At 44.9% G+C, this 24764-nt stretch overlaps 1 protein-coding gene across 1 annotated transcript in view; it reads left to right on the plus strand.

Moving 5' to 3' along the window:
* The window catches only part of cubn (cubilin (intrinsic factor-cobalamin receptor)), an 85091-nt gene extending 64062 nt beyond the window's left edge, over positions 1 to 21029 (plus strand). The window contains exons 49-67 of the mRNA XM_078162848.1: positions 395 to 566; positions 2298 to 2501; positions 3565 to 3714; positions 3819 to 3940; positions 5251 to 5476; positions 5815 to 6002; positions 6619 to 6775; positions 7102 to 7251; positions 7390 to 7575; positions 8929 to 9058; positions 9299 to 9516; positions 11608 to 11807; positions 13337 to 13499; positions 14625 to 14833; positions 15740 to 15884; positions 17211 to 17392; positions 18503 to 18668; positions 19174 to 19409; positions 20742 to 21029. Of these exons, the coding sequence (XP_078018974.1) occupies positions 395 to 566; positions 2298 to 2501; positions 3565 to 3714; positions 3819 to 3940; positions 5251 to 5476; positions 5815 to 6002; positions 6619 to 6775; positions 7102 to 7251; positions 7390 to 7575; positions 8929 to 9058; positions 9299 to 9516; positions 11608 to 11807; positions 13337 to 13499; positions 14625 to 14833; positions 15740 to 15884; positions 17211 to 17392; positions 18503 to 18668; positions 19174 to 19409; positions 20742 to 20849 (3312 nt within the window). The 3' untranslated portion in view covers positions 20850 to 21029. The remainder of the gene's footprint in view (positions 1 to 394; positions 567 to 2297; positions 2502 to 3564; positions 3715 to 3818; positions 3941 to 5250; positions 5477 to 5814; positions 6003 to 6618; positions 6776 to 7101; positions 7252 to 7389; positions 7576 to 8928; positions 9059 to 9298; positions 9517 to 11607; positions 11808 to 13336; positions 13500 to 14624; positions 14834 to 15739; positions 15885 to 17210; positions 17393 to 18502; positions 18669 to 19173; positions 19410 to 20741) is intronic.
* Positions 21030 to 24764: the final 3735 nt, after the last annotated feature.

The raw sequence follows: 24764 nt of genomic DNA on the forward strand, positions 1-24764 counted from the left end.
TTTGCACACTTTTTCTGTCTCAAATTATCGCACGTCTAAAAATAAATACGACTTCACGTTGTGTCACATTTGCACACTGAGTCTGAAACTTTAAAAAAAATTTTCGGCACAGCTTCGATTTTTGGTGTTTTTCGCATCCGTCAGATCCTTCACAGGACAAAAATCAGTGAAGACAATGTGGTGGTGGCAGAGGAGGAAATGTGTCTTTTTATTTTGTGATTTTTCACAACGTCTACATCAATAGAAGGTATCGCTGTGCAGGGTTTCTGTGCACAATGATTTGTTTTGGATTCAGTGTGCCAAGGCCTTAACTCCCCAGGAGGACCTACTCCTGAGAATGTTGCTACAGGCTCAGTGTCCCCTGTGTCTCCATGGTAACCTCTGTGTCTTACAGATACTGAACGGGTTGGCAGTTGATGCCCCTCGCTTGCAGAAATTCTGTGGTACAGTACCAGCAGGCACACAGGTGCGCTCCTCCGGCAACACCATGACGGTTGTGTTCCGCACCGATGCTTCTGTGTCCAATGGAGGCTTCACGGCTTCTTACTCATCCGAGGAGCCTGCAGGTCTGTTACTCCGAACTACAGAACTACATATTTATAATCATTAAACATGTCCATCCATGTTCATCCATGTCCATTCATGTCCATCCATGTCCATTCATGTCCATCCATGTCCATCTATGTCCATCCATGTCATCCATGTCATCCATGTTCATCCATGTCCATCCATGTCCATCCATGTCCATCCATGTCATCCATGTTCATCCATGTCCATCCATGTCCATCCATGTCCATCCATGTCATCCATGTCCATCCATGTCATCCATGTCCATCCATGTCCATCCATGTCCATCTATGTCATCCATGTCATCCATGTTCATCCATGTCCATCCATGTCCATCCATGTCCATCCATGTTCATCCATGTCCATCCATGTCCATCCATGTCATCCATGTCATCCATGTCATCCATGTCCATCCATGTCCATCCATGTCATCCATGTTCATCCATGTCCATCCATGTCCATCCATGTCCATCCATGTCATCCATGTTCATCCATGTCCATCCATGTCCATCCATGTCATCCATGTTCATCCATGTCCATCCATGTCCATCCATGTTCATCCATGTCATCCATGTCCATCCATGTCATCCATGTCATCCATGTCATCCATGTCCATCCATGTCCATCCATGTCCATCCATGTCATCCATGCCCATCCATGTCCATCCATGTCATCCATGTCCATCCATGTCCATCCATGTTCATCCATGTCATCCATGTCATCCATGTCCATCCATGTCATCCATGTCATCCATGTCATCCATGTCCATCCATGTTCATCCATGTCCATCCATGTCATCCATGTCATCCATGTCCATCCATGTCCATCCATGTTCATCCATGTCATCCATGTTCATCCATGTTCATCCATGTCATCCATGTCATCCATGTCATCCATGTCCATCCATGTTCATCCATGTCCATCCATGTTCATCCATGTTCATCCATGTCATCCATGTCATCCATGTTCATCCATGTCATCCATGTTCATCCATGTCATCCATGTCCATCCATGTCCATCCATGTCATCCATGTCCATCCATGTCCATCCATGTCATCCATGTCATCCATGTCATCCATGTCCATCCATGTTCATCCATGTCCATCCATGTCATCCATGTCATCCATGTCCATCCATGTCCATCCATGTTCATCCATGCCCATCCATGTTCATCCATGTCATCCATGTCATCCATGTCATCCATGTCATCCATGTCCATCCATGTTCATCCATGCCCATCCATGTTCATCCATGTTCATCCATGTCCATCCATGTCCATCCATGTTCATCCATGTTCATCCATGTCATCCATGTCCATCCATGTCCATCCATGTTCATCCATGTCATCCATGTCATCCATGCCCATCCATGTCCATCCATGTCCATCCATGTCCATCCATGTTCATCCATGTCCATCCATGTCCATCCATGTCCATCCATGTTCATCCATGTCATCCATGCCCATCCATGTCCATCCATGTCCATCCATGTCCATCCATGTTCATCCATGTTCATCCATGTCATCCATGTCATCCATGGCAGAACTGCATGATGACAGTGTCCTCTTGGCTATCCTTTGTTACGACCACCATCAAACTATGTTTATGAAATTGTGTTGAACAGAGAGGTGTTTCTAATGTTTGCTCTACCTCCATTTGTGGTGTTTAGATCTTGCGAGTGTGTCCGTGCCTCTCACTGTGCTCCCACGTTTTCTTGATGCCTTTTGTTAGAGTGCGGTGGAATCCTGAACAACCCAGCAGGCGGAAACTTCACTTCCCCTGGGTACCTGGTGTCCAACTACAGCAACAACCTCAACTGCGAATGGTTGATTCAGAACCCACAGCACATCAATTCCTCTATTGTGGTGCTGATAGAAGACCTGCACCTGGAGAACCACCAGACCTGTGAGTCGGACTACCTCCAGTTCCGCTTAGGTGAGTGCCACACGGAGAGCCCTGGCTCTACGCACTGAGGGAAGTTACAGTGCACATACATTTCAGATCTGGGGTGTCAGAGTCATTGAGTAGTAAAGTAGTATATTGTACTGTAGTGTTTGTAGTGTGAACCATAGTGTTCACAGCGTCTGGAAGTTTATTCGTCACCATCATCCATACATTTTTAACTGCTTATCCGAATCCTCTGAGCAAAGTATTCCAGGCGTCCCCCTCCCCAGTGGCGCTTTCCAGCACCTCCTGGGTGATCCCAAGGCGTTCCCAGGCCAGATGTGATAGATATTCCTTCCAGCGTGTTCTTAAAATTGTGCATTGAGAAACATTCCTGAACTGTTGGACTGTTCGTCCTCACAGCTTTTTACAAAGTGACGATCCTTACCTGTGAACACCGAAGCCTTTGGAGAATGCTCCTTTATACCCAGTCATGAAACTTTAATCTGTGACCAATAAACCAGTTTACCTGTGAAATGTTCCAAACAGGAATTCCACAACTTTTCCGTCTTTTGTTGTCTCTGTCCCAACTTTTTTTGTAACATGTTCCGGGCATCAAATTCAGAGTGAGTGTTTATTTCACTAAAACAAACAAAGTTTATCAGCTTGAACATTAAATATCTCGTCTTTGTACCGTATTCAACTGAATGTGGGATAATAAACATATGTTGTGGGCAGCACTCTGGCTCAGTGGAAAGCACAGTCACCTCACAGGACACACGGGCTGACTTTGAATCCACCGTCGCCATGGCCATGATGCTCTCCCTCTGTCTGTGTGGGTATCCTCTGGACACTCCGACTTCTTTCTAATTTGCCCATGGGTATAATTATGACTGTGAATGTGGTTTTCCGTTCTGTCATAGACTGACAATGTGTCCAGGGAGTGCCCTCCACACATGCCCTCTCTCTTCTGCTCATATTACTGTGGGAATGGGCTGGGACAGGCTCCAGCCCATCTCACCTCTGAACAGGAAAGCAGGTCTAGGAAAGAGATGGATGGATTATATCTGCCTTTGTGTTTCGCTTTTGTTAAACTCTCTACCCCCTCACTCAGGTGACTCAGATGGAGAGCTGTTGGCCAAGTTTTGTGGACAGACCGCCCCCAACATTCCCATTGTGGTCTTTACCCCAGAGCTCTGGGTCCACTTCAAGACTGACGCCTCCCAGGGAGACCTGGGCTTCAAGGCTAAGTACTTGTTCTCTGGTAAGCGAGACATGAGGTACACAGTATGGCTCTGCCATTTGTCTAATCTAGCAGCCATTATGTTACCATCACAGGCCTTATATAGATCATTGCCTGTTTTGCAGAGTGTGGAGGCTGGCAGTCAGGTGAAGGAGGGGCGCTCTCCAGTCCTAACTACCCCAACATTTACCCCAGCCCCAGTCGCTGTGCTTGGCTGCTGGAGGCCCCTGTGGGCCACACTATCACGGTGAGTCTGCACCACAACCTGGTGCATGGTTTTACAGCGATATACTGTACGCTGTGCGTTAACCATCATTTCTCATGTTTGCTTTCACTGTTTCTTCTGAATTCATCCGCTTCTATAGTTGCTTTTACCCTGAGGGACCTATCACCACTACACAACAGCAGAAGGGCTCAGCTATGCACACTCAGTACCTTTATATTAGAGAAAATGGATTTGTTGTCACAGTGGGACTAACACACCCAGATCATGTGACTCCTGCATGTATACAGTCAATCAGACCCAAACTGGCCGAGGCGCTCTGAGCATGCTCCACAGTTTCCGCCCCGGGCTTTGACCCGGAAGTCCAATAGCATTAAATGTGTAAGAGAAGAAGAAGCCGGTAACAACATGGAGAAATCTACATCCAGAGCCGTGACTTTTTGGACGGACCAAATGTACAGAGCTGTAAAGTTGTCCACCATGGTAGCAGTTAGCTGCTAGCTAACCGTAGCTAACTTGTTTTTTCCATTGTTTGGTCTGTGACGTAATAGGTCAACAGGAAAAAGGTCCAATACTAACAAGCTGAAAGGGGGCATATCTCCACCTATCGTAGAGGAGTCGCACATACTTGGCTCAATAAATGGATTCCCCTCCCGTGCTTGTGTACTGGGACAAGGACAGTAGGCCAGTTAGATGTCCTCGTCCAGCTGGGACTGTAGCTCCACTTCACTGTGATTGGTCACTGAGTAAGAGTTGTCCTGTACAGTGACAGTTTTCTTATTTTGGCTAACGGGGCGGCAGCAATTTCCGATGCTCTGAGTAGCTGCTGTAGTTTAAAGAGCAGGTCAAACAAACTTCATACTTCAGCTGTTCATGTCACGTGTCGCGCCAAAAGTCAGTCGAGTCAATTACAATGTTGTGTGCTTATATGTGTAGCATACTACACCAGTGATATATGTCACATGATGTTACATCACATTGGTAATAAAGATACTTTATAAAACCAAACCACATGCTTTTGGTGCCTAAAACAAAGGAAGTTTATTTTGAAAAGAGACTGTGTGCATTTAACAAATGGAAACTGTACATTAACTGTAAAAATGGAAGATTATTTTGAAAAGACAATGCAAACAACAAGCTTAAGTTCACACGCCATCGCTAAGCGTCCGAAACTGATGCTGGAGAGGTACCTAGAGCGTCACAGTTTGACGTGTAGGGCCGCTGACCAAGCATCTGTATTTGACGAGCTGGGAGTGAGAATGTGTCGCTGAGGTTGTTAAACTCCAGGACCTGCTGTGAAAAATCCTTGTCTCCATGTCCCTGTCTCACTGCAGCTAACCTTTAGCTACTTCAACCTGGAGCCCCACTCTCAGTGCGGCTGGGACTCTGTCACCATCTTCAACGGAGGGTCGCCTGGCTCCCCTGTTATAGGCCAGTACTGTGGGACCACCTCCCCAGGAACCATCCAGTCTGGATCCAACAAGCTTGCCGTCGTCTTCCTGGCTGACCATAGTGTTTCCAGAGGAGGCTTTGTGGCCTCCTGGTCTGCTGATTCCTCAGGTGGGTGTGGTACTGTACTGAACTGATGAGCTGTGATTTTATCAACAAATAAATGATGTTCATTATATGCTGCAGTGTGTGTGTGCATGTTTGAAGACGGCGGTGGGTGTGTGTGTGTGTGTGTGTGTGTGTGTGTGACATCAGAGTGAAAAAATTGAATTTCCCCTCGGGGATAATAAAGTATCTCTATCTAAAAAATTTTAAAAAATGAAATTAATCCCAAGGAATGAGACCAACGATCCTGTGAAAGAAGGTTGATTCAGTCCACTTGTATCAAGGTATCATATTATCTGTATGATCATTCACACAGTGCAGTCACATTGTGTTTGTCTGGACAGGTTGTGGAGGGGTGATCCATGCTGATACAGGAACGATCAAGTCTCCAAACTATCCCCAGAACTTTCCAGCCAATGTGGAGTGTTCCTGGCAGATCATCGCCCATGAGGGGAACCACCTGGAGATGAGCTTCATAGGAGATTTCCAGATTCCAGACAGCACTGGGACCTGCCAGAACAGCTATGTTAAGGTACCAGCTCTGAGCTAACATGTTCAAATGATGCTGATCGGCTGTTGAAACAGGTGACGTGCTTTAAAACCAGCCGCCCGCTATTTGACCAGCTGAGTGTCAGGTGACACCATCAGCCGGCTTGAGTCGAGCTCAGACCGGCCAGTTCACACCGCTGACACTTTTCTCTGTGACGTTTTAAAAGGTTTTGTCTCATCGTGAATCTTTGGTCTGAACTTGGCTTCAGCTAACGTTGGCTTACAGTGTGTACTGTGCTATACTGTGCTAACTTGCCAGGTTGGACCTTGTTTCAATGTTGTTTCCGTGTTCAGAGTTCTCAGTACAGCATTTGCTTTGGTAAGAGCAGCACACCGTTATCATAACTGATTAATTAAACAGTTATCATAACACCGATCTTTTCAAGAAGGTGGTTGAAGGAATGAAACAGGGAGGCTGTGTTCACACGGTCCAACAAATCTGCCACCAGTAGGAAACTGAAAAAGTCCCATTTGACGCAAAAGCACGGGATATTATTTTTCCTTTGAATATTGGACTAACTGGAGTATTTTGTGCATGTACATGTAGCTCATGGTTCCATTTGACAACACTTCCTGAATCAGTGTGCATTTTCCTGCAGGTGTGGTCAGGCCAGACCCAAAACGCTGAGGCCCTGCTCTCAACAGGCTGTGGCTCTGTGGCCCCGGGCCCCATCATTGCTCCATATAACATCATAACAAGCAGATTCCAGAGCACTGGGCCCCCCGGCAAAGGCTTCTCAGCCTCCTTCAGCACCAGTAAGAACCAGGCAGCCACGATTCCTTCACAGTGTTTAATTAATTAATAATTTTAATTTGACATATAACAAAAGACGACATACAGACATACCACATATAACATACATACTGTTAGACAATAACACAACAACAGTACTATACAAAAATACAAAATCAAACAGGACATGGGGGCGGGGGGGGTGCAGAACACAGTGTTAATAAGACCATACTGCCCGTTGTGAATGTGAAACAGAGGGGCCCTGAGTGGCAGTGCAGTGTCAGAGTGGGGTATGTGGCGGTCTGTCCCAACAAAGTGCAAAGAAAGTTTTCTGTCTTCTTCTTATCAGGGTGCGGCGCAAACTTCACGGCTTCCAGCGGTCGGGTGGTTTCTCCAAATTATCCAGTCGACTATCCCGACTATTCCAACTGCAACTACATCATAAACGCCGGAGAACAGACTATAGTCGTCGTCACCTTTCAGGTCTTCCAAATAGAAGGTAAATATCAGCAACATACGGACCAGCGGTCACCAGCAGATGTCTTGTCTCCCTTTTGGAGATAAATGTTTTGTACTCTTTGTTGTTTGATGACAACAGTCAGTCATTTGTTTCTTATGTTGCCCGTCTATTGTCTAGCACACTCCACCTGTCTGTATGATGGGCTCAAGATCTACAGCCTGACCACTGGTGGCCCTGCCATTGCCACTCTGTGTGGGAGCAGCATTCCGGGGCCCTTCTCCACCTTTGGCCCCATGAAACTCCACTTCTACTCTGACTCTGTGATCACTGATGCTGGCTTCATGGCACAGTACAGAACCTATCGTAAGTCAGGAAGAGGATAAATAAATGCTTTGTTCTGAGAAGCAAATTAAAGGAGCAGTGTGTAAAATCTGAGAGTGAGGACTGCAGATTGCAACCAGCTGGAACTTCTGTCGAGTAGAATTCCATCAGTATTGATTGTTCAGGTGGTTTTCACCTCGAGCTGAATTATCCCAGCAGTCTCTTCCTCCCCAAAACAAACAGAACAGCTGATTAAAACCAGTTAAAAACACTGCAGACGGTTTCTCTTTCACTGTTTGGCACCTCACAGATGGGCCGCGGGCCCAGCACCTGCTAATGTGTGCTCACTTTTTTATGCCTCCATGCCGGAGATAGCCAGAGGCGTTATGTTTTTGGGGTGAACATCCCTTCCATTCTTGTAACTGCAATGTTTCAAGAACGTCTTGAAGGAATTTCTTCAAATCTGGCACAAACGGCCCCTTGAACTTAACGATGAACTGACTAGATTTTGGTGGTCAAAGTTCAAGGTCACTGTGGCCTTGCATCTGTCTCATTCTTGCAAACGCAATATCTTACTAATGCTTCGAAGGAATTTCTTCAACTTTGGCACGAACGTCTCCTTGAACTGATATTGGTGGTCAAAGGTCAAGGTCACTGTGACCTCACAAAACATGTTTTCTCAGGAATTCTTAAGCAAACTATAACAAAACTTCACATCAGTGTCTAACAAGATAAAATAATGGAGTGATAACATTGTATATCCAAAGGTCAAAGGTCATCTTGACTGTGACATCATCATGTTTTAACATCATATCTAGTTCCATCCTTGTGAACACAATATCTCAAGAACGCCTCAAGGGAATGTTTTTATATTTGGCACAAATGTTCACTTGGACTCAACGATGAACTGATTGGATTTTGTTGATCAAAAGTCAAGGTCATTGTGACATTGCATCTGTTTCATTCTCATGGACGCAATCTCTTCAGAACACCTTCAGGAAATTTCTTTAAATCTGACACAAACGTCCTCTTGGACTGACACATAAACTGATTAGAATTTTGTGGTCAAAGGTCACAGTGTCCTCACAAAATATGTTTTCGGCCATAACTCAAGAATTCATATACTAATTATGACCAAACTTGACACAAATGTCTAACAGGATAAAATAATGAAGGTCAAAAGGTCAAAGGTCAGCTTGACTGTGACATCATCATGTTTTAATGTCCGGGTACATGGTCTGCAGCATGTTTGGTTGTGTGGTGTGAGTCAAGTGGCATCAGATGAACGCGAGGACCTGAGGTTTCCCAGAAAAACACTGCATTGAAACAAGATAATCAATGTTATTCATTATGATGATACTGTGTGTGTGTGTGTGTGTGTGCGTGTTTCCACAGCATGTGGTGGTTTCTACAACAGCAGTATGGCCTCAGTGAGCAGCCCGGCACTCTCCATGACCAACTACCATCACAACATCAACTGTACCTACCATATCATGGTCCGAGCAGACAGAGTGATTGACATCAAGTAAGACTTGAATTACAGGACTGGACCTGAGAAGTGAAAGTGTGTTTGAGACGTTTCTTTTTAAGTTACAGAGAGAGGGATTTATTTAGATAGATGTCAGCACAGGCTTCATGTGGCCACAGAACCAACTGGTGGCTGTACCTGGGTCTTTCAGTAATCTATTACTGTGTGACTGAATCAGGATGTTGGTGCCAAAGAGCTTTGAAAACTACTTCATGTTCTCCTTCTCTCTGTCCGTAGGTTTAACACCTTCCACCTGGAGGCGTCCTCTTCCTGTCGCTATGACTACGTGGCGGTGTATGATGGACAGGACACAATGGCACCCTTGCTGGGGAAGTTCTGTGGCGCAGTGCTCCCGCCTAACCTGCGCTCCTCCACCAACCAGCTGTTCATTGTCTTCAGAACTGATGCCACGGTGAATGGGATTGGCTGGAGGCTGACCTACAGTGAGACACTTGGTAGGTCAATGTTGCTGAAGTTGTGATGGTGGTGAAAGATGGAGTATTTATTTCCACATGTTAACAGCTCATGCATGAAATAAACACTGACTGACTACTGACTACTGACAGCCGAGGCCGGAGGCATTATGTTTACGGGTCATACGTCCCATCCTTCTGGACACGCCTCAAGGGAATTCCTTCATATTTGGCACAAACATCCACATGGACTCAACAATGAACTGATTGGATTTCAGTAACCATAGGTCAAGGTCATTGTGACCTTGCATCTGTCTAATTCTCGTGAACGTGATCTCTCCAGAACACCTTAAGGAAATTTCTTTAACTTTGACACAAACATCCGCTTGGACTGACACATAAACTGATTAGAATTTTTTGGTCAAAGGCCAAGGGTCAGTGTGACCGTCAAAACACGTTTTCGGCCGCAACGCAAGAATTCATACACTAATTATGACAACACTTTGTTGTCAGGTTCACATGGCTCCCTACAGCTGTCTCCCAACGACCAACCTGCCCCCTAACTGGACCGCCCAGAACCGCTTGCCGTTAAATAACATTAAAGACTGAACCATTTATCAAAGCAAATGTTTGATGTATTTTACTTCCTAAGGCTCATTTATACTTAATGTATGAACACGGACAGTAATAAACGGTGTTAATTTGACAGCTGTTTTAGATTTAGTCTTGAGATGAAAATGTTTATTAGTTTAAATCACATTTTAATCATTTTTAGTCGAAAAAATTCAAAATATTTTAGTCCTGATGTTTTCTATCTGTGTTTCTCTCTTCAAACTAATCCAGTGAGGTTAATTCATGGATCATAAATCAGAATCAAGGTGACAGGTTGTATAAAATAATGTGTGTGTCATGTCTCCAGCAGTGTGTGACAGGTTTAAGGGCTGATTTACGAGCACACACTTACTGATCATCATCTGAAAAGTTCAACATCTCTCTATTTATGCTCTCAACAAATAACTAATGTGAGCCAACTAGGATTTGTCCCCAGGTTCACTGTAAACTCTGACTTCGTTTTTATTATCAAAATCTATTTTTAGCTCGTCTTGTTTTTGTCATGGCAAAAAGGTGGTTGATGAAATATTTTCATCATAGTTTTCATCAACACTGGTTTCAGACGAGATGATTGGGTACTAGTATTGGCGAGAGCTTCGATCTACTCACAGCCCTGACTGGAGGACAGCTGACAGCAGGCGCCCCGCTGCGGGGACAGACCTGCACTCCTCCTGCTCTCCCTCTGGTTCTCCTACATGCTCCACTGGCCCTGGCTTGACCCTCAGCCCCCAGCTGGCTCCATCCACAGCCCTGAAGCAGCCTCCACATAAGCTCCACTGTCCCAGGCTGTGCTGTCAGAGAGCCAGAGGGAGGGTCAGAGGTCAGAGGGCCCTCTGGTGGCTCTCCTCCAGTGTCCACAGACCCCTGGATGTGGAGCTATGGACTTGATCTTTTTTCCAGTGATGTCATGTCCCTGCCCTCAGAACGTAATGTAGGGCCTGACTTGTCCCTCCTTCATTGCAACAAATGCATGAAGAAATGTAAAGAAATGCATAACGTTCAATGCAGAAAGGAATATGTTTAGGAAGATAAACAGGGGTGGGGATACAAAGGGAAATAATACACTAATAAATAATTTCATAAATTTACAAACTTAAAAATGAACATCGTCTTGTAGAAATATGTTTAAGATTAATAGAAATAAATAATAAAAATATATAGATTAATTTAAAAATTAATATATATAAATAAATAAAAGGGAAAACTAACTAACTGTAAAAGAGGGTCTAACTTGACCATTATTGGACAAAAACAAGGCCACCATCTGCCTCATAACCATGTTGCAGTTTATGGCGTCTGAATTTTTGGCAAAAACAAGGGACACAGCATCACTGTCTGGACGCTGAGTCCTACGCTGTCACCAGAAACCCGTGCTGATGGGTTGGTGATGTCTGGACACAAAAATCCAACATGATCGCTTGCAAATAACAGAGTGGACAGTCTGTCTTAAAGATTGGAGACGAGACACACGTCTGATTGATCGTCTGAACGTGACTTGTGTTTGTTCTGAACTGCCTGCAGGTCCGGCGCAGGGATGCGGTGGCTACCTGTCCATGCCCATGGGCATGTTTGGTTCTCCAGATCCAAACCTAGACGGGCGCTATGAGCCCAGGATGGACTGCATGTGGACCATTGAGATGCCGGTCAACAAGGCCATCAACCTGACCTTCGAGTCCTTTGACCTTGAGAGCTCCTCCACCTGCCGCTACGACTATGTCAAAGTAAAGAACCTCCCGCCAATGAAATACTGTCTGTTTTTCTTTCATCAGGACACAATAACTGAACATCACACAGCACACAGCCACACTGGCATCTTGTTGCAACAGTTTACAAGATGATTTGACGTGACATCAAACATCAGTTAACTAGTTAATGCTTTCATTTGCAGGTGTGAACTATTTTTATTTATTTATTTTATTCAACAGAGACAGTGCACAGCTACTTAGCTGCACCAGTTAGCTACAAGCTAACTTCCATCTGTAGTCCCTGGGCAGGAAACAGAATCATTTCTCTGTTATATAAAAAAATCAAATGGCAAACAGAACATGATACAACAGTTTTAGCAATAACAACACAACATTAAGTCACCGCAGCAACAACAACAACAATAAATCAACAACATTAAGATATAACAAAGTTTCATCATGTCAGATCAAGTGTTTGAGCTCATGTGTGATGGGAACACAACCGGGTTGATTTTAGCCACAATTTCATCTGAAATTTAAAACCAACAAAGCTGCTGCACTGTCTGATCTCACCTGGTTCTGAGTCCCAGTAGTTACAAGCTCAAACAGAGACTGAGCCACCAAACACAGCAGATCTGTGCTCTGCTGCACAGTCGCCACTTTGTACACCAGAGAAGCATCAGCAAGACACACAGAGCCGTCAGAGGTCAGGAGATTATGTCTCTGAATGATGTTACAGTGGTGATAACATGATGGTTTTTTTGTCCTTGACTGTTTGTAAAATATTTGCAGCGAGGTCAGTGTTGTTCTTGAAGCTTGTAATGCAGTATGAAATATGTCAAAAAATCAGTGAGTGTATGAATATTTTTGCTGCATCTAAGGGGAGCTGGTTTCGATTATACCTGAAGTTCCTTTAAAATGGATTTTAAAGTTTTACACACCTGATTCATGTTTCTTAAAAGGTCAGCTGTGACTCGATAATAATTCCTAGATATTTAAGATGTGACACAGTCTGGATCCTTCCTCCTTTCAACACAATATCAGGCTGACTTCCATTTTTCCTAATATAAAAATAAATGCAAGCAGTTTTACTTACATTGAGTGTCAGGCAAGACTCGGAGAGCCAGCTGTAAATTTTGGCCTCAGCTGCTGTTAATTTAGCTGCCACTTCACACCTGTCTGACATGTGAGTGGCAGATCATTAACATAAAGACTAAACCAAAGAGGCCCTAAGATTGAGCCTTGTGGAACACCAACAGAGGATCGACAAACATTGAGGTCCTATTCCCAACTCCCCTACATTGTGTTCTCATAGATAGTGAGACAGGACTCCATCCGTTTGATTACATCAACAGAGAAAATATTGATTACCTTGTATTAACTACACTTGTGGTTTTGCTTCCATGTTAATGCACTTTTGTGATTCATGATGCGAAGTGTAATAATCAGGTACCTACTTGTCAAACTGAAATACAGTAGGACAAAACTACATTGGCAATAAAATTGCGACACAATAGATTTGCTATTTTTTCTTAATGTCTTTAATGTCTGTGTATCTCCACCAGGTGTATGATGGTGACAACATGAACTTCCCTCTGGTTGGCACATTTTGTGGAAGCTTCATTCCTGCTTATTTTGTATCCAGCGGAAACTTCCTGACCGTTCACTTTGTCACTGATGGCTCAGTGCAGAAACGAGGCTTCAACGCCACCTACAGAGCTGTGCCATGTAAGACACTTTGTACTCCCTCTTCACTACACTGCGCTTCGCTCACTGCAGCAGCAAGGCTTCATTTTCATCAGACCAATTCAAAGTGCACTACACATTTCGACGCCAATAATTAACCCCAAAATGACTGTTTTCAAATACCCGTCTGCTGCTGCCTCATTGGCTAGGGATCCTGTCAGTCAACCAAAAATGTGTTAATGACCGCATGACTGAGGTCGATGGTATTTGCTTTTGCTTGTTGGACATTATTTGACACAAGAGACGCTCATGCTGTCACACATGCAGGTTACGCTTTCAGTAAACAGTAAATGCAGTGCAGATGATTGTGACTTCTGCAAAGGTCATCATCATTTCTTCGTGTCCTCTCTGTGGTCCTTATCACACAACGCACGATATGATTTGGCCAAGTAGGACATGCTCCTTGATCAACATCCCACATCTCATTCCAGGACCAACATTGCCATCAACCAATCACAGCCCTCTGACATCATCAGTGTGCTGCTCCTAGACCTCTTTCAAAATTCTTTTGTGCTTCTTCAGAGCTAAGATAATTTTCCAAACTGAAGTAAGGATGATTAAACAAAAACCTTGTAAGCTACTGCAGGGTTAGCAGGTTAGCTTGCTAAGCAGGTTGGCTATGCTAACAAGTTAGCTGTTCACTAAAACAGTAAGGATAATATCATTTTTCATTAACACATTTTCCGTCCCTTGTTCCATCTTGATCCTGGATAGATTTGATTTGGATTAGATGGTTTTGAATAGGTGATTTAAAAAGGAGGGAAAATGTGTCTGCAGATCTTTGCAAAGGCAAAATGACATCATCTTTACCCTCACTGTTAATGAACAATATCCTAGCCTATTGACAAGCTAACTTGTTAGCATATCTAACCTACTTAGCAAGCTAACTCGCTAACCCTGCAGTAACTGACAAGGTTTTTGGTCAGTGTTTCTGAGGATTTTGTTTAATTGTTCTAACTTCAGTTTGGGAAACTAGCTTAGCGCTGAAGAAGCACAAACCCCCCACAAAGGAACTGTAAGTCGTTGTTGTTATAACCTTGTGATTTACATGTTGCTGCTATTCTTCTAATTTTGTGCCTTTTCCAAACCTGTCGATGTGTCCCTCAGTGGTTTGCGGTGGGATTCTGAATGCCACAACTGCCATCCAGACCCTGACCTCACCTTTCTTCCCCAATGCCTATCCTCCTCACACCTCCTGCCGCTGGATCCTGGATGCTCCAGCCCAGGAAACCATCAAAGTGGCAGTCCAGACCTTTTCCCTCCAGCCCAGCCAGAGCTGCTCCGAAAACTACCTAGAGATGAGGGACTGGCCGATGGTGAGTGTCACGTTGGCCTCAGAGCGCTTCAGTCCTGGTGTGGACATTAAGTGAAGCACAATGTGCAACAGAGTGAAAAAGAACAGCAGCCTGAAACCTTAAAAACCCTCCCACCAACTAATTAAGGTGGAGTAAACCATCAGTGGGGGAGGGGTGAAGGGAGGGGACACAGGTGAGTAATCCAGGTCAGATTCCATATGTTCCAAATGTTGCAGCAGCCAACAGTAGATGGCTAGCCTCCATGCTCAAGGGACTGGCCCAAGTGCTACTTCAGGTTTCCTACATGAGGTAGGACTGACTCACATGGCTGCCAAGAGGACTGTCTCACACCGAAACCACACCAGAAGTGTTTGGTGGAAACGGGGCTATACACGTCTAAATATGACGCTTCAGGTACCCTTCTGTGTCTGTTTTGGACGTTCAGGGAATGTCTTGTTGTGTCTTTTCAAAGTACACTTCTGACCTCAGTCGCTAGATGCATACCATCATTTTCAAAATGAGCTTACAACGTTGGTAGAACACTTTGATTTAAGCAAGGAAGGCAACAAAAGCAGTTAGATTAAGAAAAAACATCGTGGTTTGGTTTAAAGATGAAAGTCTGGAGTTTGTTAGACTCATTCAACTTCCCCCCCCGCCCTCCCTATATTGACTTTGTCACTCTTTATATTACGGTAGTTGCTGGTTGCTTTACAAATTGCAAAAGGTGCCTCTACACCAGGCTGTGATGCTGAGATCACTGACAAAGCTGCGGTATTTGAAAGTTGGGTTTAAGAACGTGCTGCATATGTGGTGTGAAAGCGCTCTTAATAACTGCAGAGGTGAAAATGACCAAATTAATTTTTATGATACTTCACTGTGGCAGTATTGTAATATCCATTCTGAATAAGGTGATTCTTGTGTTTGCAGGGAGACTATGGGCAGTCACATAAGTTCTGTGCATCAGATGATCATCCACCAGACTTCTACAGCTACAGCAGAACAATCCACGTACACTTCAGATCTGACACCTTCATGACAGGAAATGGCCTGAGTTTCACCTATCAGATCGCCAGTAAGTACCCGTGGTTAACCTGGGGCGAGATGAGGAGCAACCAAAACATTTGGCCCAAGTGTGCCCTTTCCCTGCCAAGGTCGAACCGGTTCTGTTCTAGTTCCTGCACGTTACTTTGAACCGTTAAGCATTTTGATGAGAAAGAAACTGGTTCAGAACCCGAAAAGTTGGTTCTCAGCTGGAACCAAAAAACAGCAGGTTGTCTTTAACCTGAAGAGGGAACTGTGATCAGTGGGTGTGTGGTATTCTACAGATTGGAAAGAGAACACAGATCAGCCAAGACATTAAAACCACTGACAGGTGACGTGAACAACACTGATCATCTTGTTGATGCAATGTTCTGTTGGGAAATCTGGGGCTCTGACACTGGTGTAGATGCCCCCTGACACGCTCCACCAACTTAAACACCAGTGCAGATCAGGTACCCCCCATTATGGCAACGGCCCTCCCCAGTAGCTGTGGCCCCCCAGCAGGACAATGCACCGTGCCACACCACAAAAACTGCTCAGGAATGGCCCAAGGAATTTGACAAAGAGCTCAAGGCATCGACCTGGCCTCCAAATTCTTCAGATCCCAATCTGATCAAACATCTGTGGGACGTGCTGGTACCCCACTTCACAGCCCACAGGACTCAAAAGATCTGAAAGTAACGCCCTGGTGTCAGACACCAAGGGATGCCGTCTAGAGGTTCTGTGTTCGTGCCTTAACAGGTCACAGTCAAGTCCGGTCCAAGGAGCACCCACCATGGATCAGGGGTACCAGCACGTCCCTCAAATGTTCGATCAGGTTGGGATCTGGGATATTCAGAGGTCAGGTTGACACCTTGAGCTCTTTGTCCCGTCCCTCGGGGTTAGGGTTAGTTACAATCACCGACTCTGACTTGGTTGAAATTAACTCTTAGCTCACACAGTTAGACGTGAAAATATTCTGACTCTATACACGCTAAAATTACTGTTTATTCAAATGGAGTTGATTTTGTGGCTGTTTCTGTTTAAACAAAAAAAAATCTTACTCTTTATTAAAAAGGTCTATGTCTGCAGGGATCCTCGCTGTAATGCAGACACACTCTTAGAATGACAGTCTGAGCCCGTCAGTAACAAAAACACTTTTAGTGGACGTATATTGATGGCGCACAATTGCCCCAAATGGTTTACATTGCAGCCTGTTTCACGACCACTGGCCGCAACGCTCTCTTTCAGGTCTGGACCAATAAAAATCATGTGGCTCCCATTAGTCACTGAGACCATTTGAAAACAAGGTCCAAGTTGAAAAACACTGAAGTTACCCTTTAAGTGCCCTGACTGTGGTGCTGGTGATGATTTCCAGGCTGTAGCCGAACCTATGAACAGGAATACGGGTACCTGAAGAGTCCAGGCTGGCCGGATATCTACCCCCACAACATAGACTGCACCATCATTCTGAAGGCACCACAGAACAGCTACATCTCCTTCTTCTTCAACAACTTCGATCTGGAGAGCCACACCGACTGTAGATTTGACTACCTGGAGGTAAAGCAAGCAGCATGTATGCAGACACACACACACACACACACACACACACACACACACACACACACACTTTTACTGGCTACATCCATCATTTAACTCCAACACATTATTATCATACATCGTACAGCACCTTTGGAACCAGCAGTAAGCCTTCAGACATGGTACCTAGACCCTCGGTGTGTTCAGACAGTCCTCTTAAATGTGGGCGGGGTTGTTGTCACTCACTGCTCCGTCCAGCACTCGCTGTATTTCCTCATCAGCGGTGACACAGATGGAAGTCTGCACCTGGTTTATCGTCCACAGAACGAGGCTGCACGCCCACATTTTCACAACAAAATAGAACAGGCTGCAGTGAGAGTCTCTCTCCATGGGATATTTAAAAATAGCAGCTTTGTGCATTTAGTCCTTCTCAGGCAAGCTCAGGGGTTTAGTGTTGCTGTAGCCCACAGGAAGTGAGGATTAGAATATATGACCTTCACATAATCCGCTCCAAATTAATCTATATTTTTAAAGTCATTACTAAAAGTGTGTGTCATATAAAAACTAAAGTGATGGTCAAAGTTGTCACAGTGAAATTTAAGGTGTGCTGATGGATTCACGTCATCAACTCATGCATTGAGTAACATTACAAGTTAACGTTCCACCTTAAAAGTTGCCGGCAGTCGGCCCAGTGAATGAAGTTATTTTTTTCTCTTTCATTTTATAGTTGTAGTTTACTGATGTATGAACAGAGGTTACATAAAACCAGAGTGAGCGTCCTCTACTGACCAATCAGACTGCAGGGTTTCTAGCTCCACCTTTTAGTACCAGATCTGTGTGCTAGGTACCCCAACAGAGGGGGGACCAAACATGGGGACGCTAAGGAACGCTTCTGTTGGGACCATCCACAACTTTTACTGTGGGAACAGAAAAATGTGTACTGAACTCTATGGTGGAAACGGGGCTTAAGAGTTCTGATTGCAGTGGAACGGTTAAACAGACCGAGGGTCTAGGCACCATGTCTGAAGGGTTACTGTTGGTTCCAAAGGTACCTTACCAAAAGTGTTTGGAGGAAATGTGCTACAAGTGTCAGCGACTCAGTTAACCACAACACTCTCTGTTGTCTCTCAGATTCGTAATGGCAGTACAGCGGACTCACCACTGTTTGATCGCTTCTGCGGCAGCACCTTGCCCAGCCCCATCTTTCCACAGTCCAACCTGCTCTACCTGCGCTTCAAGAGTGACTTCTCCAACGCCCGCGATGGCTTCGAGGCCACATGGACGTCCTCCCCTCACGGTCAGAGCTGAACTGTTTACACATATATGTGTGATGTTAAAGCAGGTTCCATGACACAGCCAGAGTGCACAGATTTACACTCCAAAACAAAAAGACTAACAAAGCTGCTGCGAACCATTAGTACATCTTTAACAGTGGGGAAAACACAAGTGCCAGTACTCCCCTGATTCACCTGTTGCCATGTGAATCAGGGGGTGGGGGGTGTTCTCTTTGTGTTGCCCTTTCGGAACCAGGTCACTAGACAAGCTGCTGACAGAGAAAAACAGGCAGGAGAGCAGTTTGGGATGCAGCAGAGATTCATCTAAATGCAGGAAAATGAATTGAGGCCAAAACACACTGGTGTCAAACACTGTGCGTCAATACGCCCCTATTATTGTCAGTGTACAACCCCATGTCATTCATGTCTTCATCTTTTGCTTCATGTCTTCATCTTTTGCTTCATGTCTTCCTGTTTGCTGTTCTTCTTTTGGCTGAAACATCTTTGTTTGACATGTTTGTGTACCAGGTTGTGGTGGCACTCTGTTCGGTGACCATGGCTCTTTTGCAAGCCCCAACTACCCAGGCACCTATCCCAACAGCACCCACTGTGAATGGGTTATCAGGGCACCCAGAGGTCGTGTGGTGACCGTCACCTTTGCCCAGATCAGTATTGATGACCCTGGAGACTGCCAGAACAACTTCTTGAAGTTGTACAATGGCCCTGACACCTCCTCACCGCCTGTTGGACCTTACTGTGGAGTGGTATGTGCCGTCCTTTTGTAAAGAAGAGAAAATACAACTGACTGATCAGCCCCTGAAAAAGACTCCTGTAAATCCTCAGTAAAGCCTTTCATGTCCAAATCCGTGTGCAGTGGTTTAGAGGCTCAAACACAAATCATTGCACCATGTTTTAATTTCAACTGTTTAAAGTTGGAATTAAAGTTCTTTAAAAACAAACACTCCTGACTATCTCTGAGGATCTACAGAGAGCGTTAGCAGTTCAGTCTCCATCATCTACCCAACGTTTATGCCAGATCTTCCCTATTGAAAAATAAAATGCACTGCAGAAACTACGTCTTCACATATTTGGAATGACATTTGCGGAGGGAATGACACCTGCAATGACAGGTGTGTTACTCAACGTCAGTACATCATATCTGTCTTCACTGTCAGCTAGCGATCTCATATAAAACCAGGGACAACAGCAACACGTAACAAAGGTAACATTATGAAATTCAACTCTATCACAGCTCACAAGGTTCACTGACAAAACAACTGTCTGATACTAAACACGTTTTCCAAACAAATACAACATGCTAACGTTATTAGCACAAGCCTATGGCATTTTACATTGTATAAATTAGCCTAGCAGCTAGCAGAGATTTCCTCTGCTCATATTTCAGCCAGGATAAATCACATACAGTGTGTGGAGGCTTTATTGTCTTCACAATTTATTGTTTCTTATCTGTGAAATTAAAGTAAATCAAAGCTTTGTTTCCGCTGAGGGAAATGGTTTCAGTTGACAGAGACAGACACGAGGTTCTGGGGAGAGTGCACGTCAGGCTGTGGCTTAGGTGACGGCGTAGACTCTACGTCGATGTGGAGCCTACGCCGTAGAGCGTCGATTCAACGCAGATGTATAAATTCCCCATAAGCTAGCTCGGGCTCCGTTAATGCGAGCTAATCGCTAACATGCTTGTTAAAAAGGAAACCAATGCTTTGAGATGGCTGTCAGAGATGACAGAGTTTGATCACGTTATCCTGTCTGAGGTGTAACAGGTGGTGTGTTCCACCTTTCATTTCTCAGTCACTCTACAAAAGAGGATAAGCGCGCCATTAGTGTACTGTTACCACCGGAAAGCGGAGGTTCCAGTTCAAGTCGCACTGGTCATTGACACAAGGTATCATGGGGGCTCAGAAATGAGGTGGATCAGTTCTTGTTTGATAAAATGACAGAGTGGACATGTGAGCGATATCAGAGATATAAGTGAGATCATGTTTCCCTGTGATTTTTTGAAGCATACACATCTGAGAAAATTCAGTAAATATGGATTATGGTTGATCGTTTGTGTTTCCTCTCTTGTGTTCGTTCAGGAAACCAACATCGCTCCATTCACAGCCTCCTCCCATCAAGTCTACATCGTCTTCAGTGCCCAGTACGCCACCCTGCCGTCAGGCTTCAGACTCACCTGGAGCAGCTGAAATAACGGCCTTCAATAGACACACACACACACACACACACAGACAGTTGCTGACTAATTTCCTAATCATGTTTTACACGCCTGCTGTGCATTTATCTTCAATCAAACCAATGTAATAATAATAATAATGATGATAATGATAATGATAATGATAAAAATAAATCTATACTAACATAACAAACATATGATGTCATTTGTTGTTTCAAATGTTCAGTTTAGTCGTACTGTGTTCATTTTAATCCAGAGTGCCACAACCCCTCTGACCTGCTGGTGAAACAGACTAAACAAACTGGACAGACTACACTTCTTGTAGACAATTAATTACATCAAACACACAGAGTTACAGCACTCACTTTACAGCGTATTTGAAACGTTGTCCCAGAAAACATTGTGTGCATTAAGAGCCATTTGAAGCCTTTCATCACATTCTTCAACAACCATAGCCCCTTTTCCACCGCAGGAACTTTTCTCATTTACCCGGGGTTTTGAAAAACCTTGGCGGTTTCCTCCGAAATTACCCGGGTAAAGAACTTTCCCTCACCCCCAAACTTTCCCTGAAAGTACTTAGTAGAGAGGACTTTTCAGATCACCCTGAATTCTTGAGGGGCGGGGCTGTGTGCCAAGGAGCGCCGATCGGTGGAGGGGGCGGACGTTTAATCATTTAGACGTCATCCCTAATACTGACATCACCCAGATGTGCCGATCACCAGGATGAGGAAAAACAAACCAGAGGCCAGCTCCTTAACTCCGCTGCTTTCAGGCAGCAGGACGGAAAAACAGGATGGGCTAGGGGCGTCGGTGGCTTAGTGGTAGAGCAGGCGCCCCATGTACAAGGTTGTTGCTGCAGCGGCCCGGGTGCGAGTCCAGCCTGTGGCCCTTTGCTGCATGTCTCTCTCCCCCTTTCACACTTAACTGTTCTGATCATTAAAGGTAAAAAAATGCCCCAAAAAATATCTTTAAAAAATAATAAAAAAAACCCAACAGGATGGGCTACGGTGCAGAGAGCAGCAGCAATAATAAAACTTGATGTTTGGGCTTGTTGGTGCAACCTTCTATGTCGGTCACCAGACACGAAGAGGATGTGTGAACAGTCGGAGAGTTGCTGATATAGAAAAATCTTGAATTGCCATCGGCCCGTTTACACTTGGGATTAAAATGTATATTGGGTGATGGGATTACAAGTAAAGCTCCGAGTACAGGTGTGAATGTAACTGTTGCATCCTCAACACGTCTTGAGACACCACTTCTGTCCCTTTCTGCCACCAGGTCGGCTCTGCTCACAAAATATGTCACCACAGTTTACAAACACATAAAGGGTCTATGAAAAAGAGAAGCACCCACAGAGTCCAGGAGCGGGCTCATCTCTGATCTGTGATATCTGTGAGACAGACAACAGCAGCCTAAATTTTGACCCTGCCTGGAGTCGATGTTTGTGTGGAAGCTTGTCAGAGAAACCGATGATAGAGAACCGTTAGATCTGCACTGTTCATGCAGTGATGCAGTAGTTGAGATATTTCAGTCTGAACCAAAGTGTTGGGCCGACCATCCCTGCCTCCAAAGAGTCACTCTGCTGGAACAGTGTGTGCTCAAGGTGAGGTATGATCCAGGTGAACATCTGCACCTCACAACTCTCTTCTCTGAGCGCGTAACCATCGTTGAAACCAAAATTTTCTGCCTCATTTTGAAGCAGCGAGCTCCACTGTGCTGTCTCCCCAGCAGGATGTGTGTTCACAGGACTGAACACATGACGCCAGAGCTATTTCTGTCAGCTGATACTGATGTCAGCGGCACGTGGCTCTGGAAGTAAGAGGCCGAGAATGACAGTGAGGCGAGATATGCTATGGCTAATAACTGTGACAGGCCTGAGACCAGCTTCAGCATCCATCACACATACTCTGTGTGCAGTGTGTTCTCTAACACGTTACACTGGGAATACACTTCAGTCATTCATCTTCAGCTGTGGGGCTGAACGTGCACATGCTTGATACAGATCAGGCGACGTTGATTTAAGGTTTCATTTCTCACAGCGTCACCACAGCTGCACGTGTGTGGGTCGTCATAGCGCTGCTTGATTATTGCAAAAATAATAATCACCTTTTTTTTGCACTTCGAGACATTTCTCTGCCCCCCTCGTGTCCCTTGTTCCTCTTCCTCTGATCTCCTCCACCCGACCCCCTAAACCCTGATCAGGAGAGACCAAAGTACCAGAGCTGCAAATACTCGTAGTTTAAAGCCCCGTCTCCACCAAACCCTTTCAGTCCAGCACCTTTGGAACCAGCAGTAAGCCTTCAGACATGGTACCTAGACCCTCGGTGTGTTCAGACAGTCCTCTTAAATGTGGGCGGGGTTGTTGTCACTCACTGCTCCGTCCAGCACTCGCTGTATTTCCTCATCAGCGGTGACACAGATGGAAGTCTGCACCTGGTTTATCGTCCACAGAACGAGGCTGCACGCCCACATTTTCACAACAAAATAGAACAGGCTGCAGTGAGAGTCTCTCTCCATGGGATATTTAAAAATAGCAGCTTTGTGCATTTAGTCCTTCTCAGGCAAGCTCAGGGGTTTAGTGTTGCTGTAGCCCACAGGAAGTGAGGATTAGAATATATGACCTTCACATAATCCGCTCCAAATTAATCTATATTTTTAAAGTCATTACTAAAAGTGTGTGTCATATAAAAACTAAAGTGATGCTCAAAGTTGTCACAGTGAAATTTAAGGTGTGCTGATGGATTCACGTCATCAACTCATGCATTGAGTCCACCTTTTAGTACCAGATCTGTGTGCTAGGTACCCCAACAGAGGGGGGACCAAACATGGGGACCCTAAGGAACGCTTCTGTTGGTACCATCCACAACTTTGTATAAAAAAAAGATAAAGGACAAAAAAAAATGCTATCTATGTTCACTAAATTTCAATGTACTGATGAATAAATAAATCTGTTTAAAAAGAAAGAAAGCATACTGAACTGAACTGAACCAAAACGAACCGAACCGAACTGCTCAGAGGAAACAGGGCATTAGTGTCTCTTCTACCCCACCTGGATACGTCCACAGCTGCTTCACAACTTTTCCTGAAACTCATGTGATGACCAAATTGCTGTCTCTTTCCATCCCGTGGGATGTGACACGCCCACTTATGTCATCACGACTCACACTCCACCAAGAACCTGCTATTTGTAGGAATCTGTTCGGGTTTCAAAATGAGGAGCACAAACCGGAACAGAACCTGGTGGAAAAGGTCTAATGAAGACGCCAAAGCGTGTCTTTGGTGTCTGTACCACACAGTGAAGGGGTGTGACCACGCATTGGTACATGAGGACCTGGGAATGAGAAGGGCCTGTAAGGTTGCCTGTCTCTCTGAAGAAGCCTTCATGACACATCCACAGCCTCCCACCCACTCACATTCTGTCTTGAAGAGGAATTATACAACCAAGCAGAGAGGAGCTAACACGAGAGATACACACAGAGAGGGGCTGGCGGTCGTTTGACATGAAAACAACAGATTATTCCTTGAAACAAGGGCACTCTGTCGCCCAAGTGTTCAGCATGTTGATGTGAACACTACGCTACATGACAATTACACACACACACACACACAAACAGTTACAGTAAGGAGAGTAAATGTAATTTATTACTTCCACCTGTGTATTAGTCACTAAGATAAAGAGCACGGTCTCACTTCAAAGTCCTTGAAATCCGATGCTTGGGCAGTGACTTGTGGCGTCAGCAACCAACGGAAAAAGGTGCCCTTAATGTCAGCATGGGCGCGGCCATCTTACAGCGAGCTAGCTGGTGACGTCACCCGGACGGTTTGCCTCTGTTGTCCGCTTGTTCGTCAGCAGGAGTTGTAGAGCTCAGCTGAGTAAACTTGGGACTGTAAAGCATGTTTCATCCTTTGATGGCTGTGTTGTGATTGT

The sequence above is a fragment of the Epinephelus lanceolatus genome, chromosome 20 (genome assembly GCF_041903045.1).
Source record: "Epinephelus lanceolatus isolate andai-2023 chromosome 20, ASM4190304v1, whole genome shotgun sequence".
In the NCBI taxonomy this organism is placed as follows: Eukaryota; Metazoa; Chordata; class Actinopteri; order Perciformes; family Serranidae; genus Epinephelus; species Epinephelus lanceolatus.